The sequence below is a fragment of the Arachis duranensis genome, chromosome 5 (genome assembly GCF_000817695.3).
Source record: "Arachis duranensis cultivar V14167 chromosome 5, aradu.V14167.gnm2.J7QH, whole genome shotgun sequence".
Taxonomy (NCBI): domain Eukaryota; kingdom Viridiplantae; phylum Streptophyta; class Magnoliopsida; order Fabales; family Fabaceae; genus Arachis; species Arachis duranensis.
Genome location: NC_029776.3, coordinates 105,093,350 through 105,096,390, shown reverse-complemented (window position 1 = coordinate 105,096,390; position 3,041 = coordinate 105,093,350). Strand labels below are relative to the sequence as shown.

The 3,041-nt window shown below is 37.6% G+C and overlaps 1 protein-coding gene across 1 annotated transcript in view; it reads left to right on the top strand.

Annotated features, from left to right (window-relative positions):
* The first annotated feature begins 351 nt into the window (after positions 1-351).
* Positions 352-3,041, top strand: part of LOC107491130 (mitogen-activated protein kinase kinase kinase YODA) — a 5,580-nt gene continuing 2,890 nt past the window's right edge. Inside the window, exons 1-3 of the mRNA XM_052262088.1 lie at positions 352-625; positions 1,346-2,066; positions 2,205-2,974. Coding sequence (XP_052118048.1) covers positions 1,519-2,066; positions 2,205-2,974 — 1,318 coding nt within the window. The 5' untranslated portion in view covers positions 352-625; positions 1,346-1,518. The remainder of the gene's footprint in view (positions 626-1,345; positions 2,067-2,204; positions 2,975-3,041) is intronic.

Here is a 3,041-nt window from a genome sequence, read left to right as displayed (position 1 = left end):
GAAAAAAAGGGCTAGAATTTAGGATTTTCAAAATTAATATATATAATAAGAGTATTTTAATCATTTTATATAATAGGGGTATTGTAGTAATTTTTTATAAAAATAATATTAATTTAGACATATTCAAAATTTAATTCACTATTCTTTTATCAAATTAATTTCTCTGATCTAATTTTGATAAAAATAACATAATTTAAATTATTATATGTCTTAAATTTTAATTATTAAAAAATATCTTTAAAAAAAGACGTTTTCTGCGTCTTTATGGAAGCATCCCCCATGCAATAATTTGTTCCTCTTAATTAATCATTTCATTGTCACAAAAATTTTCTTTTTTTAATTAAGAATCAACGCTCGGAGACTCCATGTCTTAGCGAAGAGGAAAAAAAAACACTCTCTTTCTTTCTCTCTCTCTTTTCCGTACGCGATCTCTTTCACTGTCTTCCAATTTCCGAAGTCTTCACTCTCCACAACAAAACCCTTTCTCCATTTTGGGTTTTGTGTGTTTTCTTCTTCTGGCTTCTATCTTCAACTGCTTCACAAACGCAGGTTTTTTTTTTCAATTTTTTTTTCTGCTTACTCAGATTTGAGCTGAACATCATACAGTGGGGGTGAGCAATTTGAAGTAAGCTTCTACCTTTATGTCATTTTGGGTCTCTCTTTTTGTTTTTAATTTCGGTGAATGATCAACTAAGTTAGATGATTTAACTATTTTTGTCTCTGCTCAATGAAGTGTATTGGTGGATCTGTGTTCTGTTTGTGCTTTAATGTTTTTAACAGTGTGGTTCTCAGAGAACTTTGGGTAGTTCAAGTGACTGAATTTGAAAGTTTTAGTTTTTAGTTTGGTTTGTTGGTTGGGGGGAATGGGAATATGGGTATTGAAGTACATGCAATATGTGTGAAGATTAGTTTGATTGAGAGTTTGGTTTCTACTTTTGACATCTGAGTAAAATTTTTGTAGCCTTTAGTTTCTTCCATTTTTGTGATAGAACCTTTTTTATTTAATTTTTATTTTCTTATTAAGTTGGCATGTGGAGAATTTTAACTGATGCAAAGTAGTCAATGCTTCTGACTTAATAGGTCTTCCATGTTTTGGGGTAATTTCAGAATCTACATCTGAGATTGAGATGGTAGGGGTTGACACACTTATTTAGTTTACACTTTATATGGATTAGCAAGGCTAGATGTTATGGATCAAGTCTCAGTGTGTAAACACTGGACTGGTGTGGTTCTGATAACCTAGGACCAGTTATGCATGTATAGAATAATCAAGAACATGTTATTTAGTTTATGTTTTTTCCCCCTCTAGTAATTGGATTTTGAAATGCATGCTTATTTGCTGCAGGTTTCCTTGCATCTATTTGCAGTTGTTAATTCACTCTAAACTAAGCTTTTGGAACCTTCTATTGGGAAACGGTTATGGTAGGGGCATAAGATTCCTAACTTCATCTAATGATGTGACACAATAGACTTGCTTAAGAAACCTGTTTGCAACATTGCAACATACTAAGTAGAAATATGCCTTCATGGTGGAAGTCATCAAAAGAAACGAAGAAGAAAACAGGTAAGGAAAGTTTTATCGACTCATTACAACGAAAATTTAAATCCCCATCTGAAGGTAAACTAGGCTCTAGATCTGGAGGATCTCGTAAACATTGTGATGACTCCATCTCTGAAAAGGGGGGTCAGTCTCCTGTTGGATCAAGATCTCCTTCACCTTCAAAAGTCGGAAGATGCCAAAGTTTTGCTGAAAGGCCTCTTTCTCAGCCACTACCACTTCCTAGCCTGCATCCATCAAATGTTAGCCGGGCAGATTCTGAAATTAGCATATTATCAAAATCAAAAACAGAAAAGGGGTCCAAGCCATCATTGTTTCTGCCCCTACCAAAACCTGCATGCATGCGTCGTAGGCTGAACCTTGCAGATTTGGATGGAGATCTGGGGCCTGCTTCAGTCTCTAGTGAGAGCTCTGCTGATAGTGATGAACCAACAGACTCGCGAAATCGTAGTCCTCTAGCAACTGATTCTGAGACCGGGACTAGAACCGCTGCGGGCAGTCCTTCCAGGTATACTCCACAAGCATTCATTATATTGTGCTTCTAGTATTCATACTTTGCTACATATACATGCCTATGTTAATTTTTAATTATTGTCACTAGAAATAGCTTTTTACAGTCATTGTACATGCTGGTCTGTTTTTGAAGCCTGATGCTCAAGGATCAATCTACTGTTTGCCAAGTAAATTCAAAAGAAACCAAAACACCAGCAAACATTCTTGGTAATCATATGACTTCTACTTCACCAAAACGGAGGCCATTAAGCAACCATGTTCCAAATCTGCAGATTCCTCCTCATGGTGCTTTCTGTAGTGCTCCCGACAGTTCCAGGTCGAGTCCATCTAGAAGTCCATTGAGAGCATTTGCCACCGAACAGGTGTTGAACTCTGCTTTTTGGGCTGGAAAGACATATTCAGATGTCAATTTCCTTGGATCGGGACACTGCTCCAGTCCAGGTTCTGGTCATAATTCTGGCCATAATTCAATGGGAGGGGACATGTCAGGACAGTTATTTTGGCAACCAAGTAGGGGTAGCCCTGAGTATTCACCCGTACCAAGTCCTAGAATGACTAGTCCAGGTCCAAGCTCAAGAGTTCAGAGTGGAGCCGTCACACCTATTCATCCCAGGGCTGGGGGAACACCCACTGAATCACAGTCTGGATGGGCTGATGATGGAAAACAACAGAGTCATCGTTTGCCCCTTCCTCCTTTATCAGTTACCAATTCCTCTCCTTTCTCTCATTCAAATTCTACTGCAACATCTCCATCTCTGCCTAGAAGTCCTGGAAGAGCAGATAATCCAGTTAGCCCTGGCTCACGTTGGAAAAAGGGGAAGCTAATAGGCAGAGGCACCTTCGGACATGTCTATGTTGGCTTCAATAAGTATGTCCTTTGTGCCAATGTTATTAATTTCATCTTAAACCAAATCATATATTTTTTGTTCCGTTCATGTGTAATAAAAATTGCATGATTATATTGTTTGTT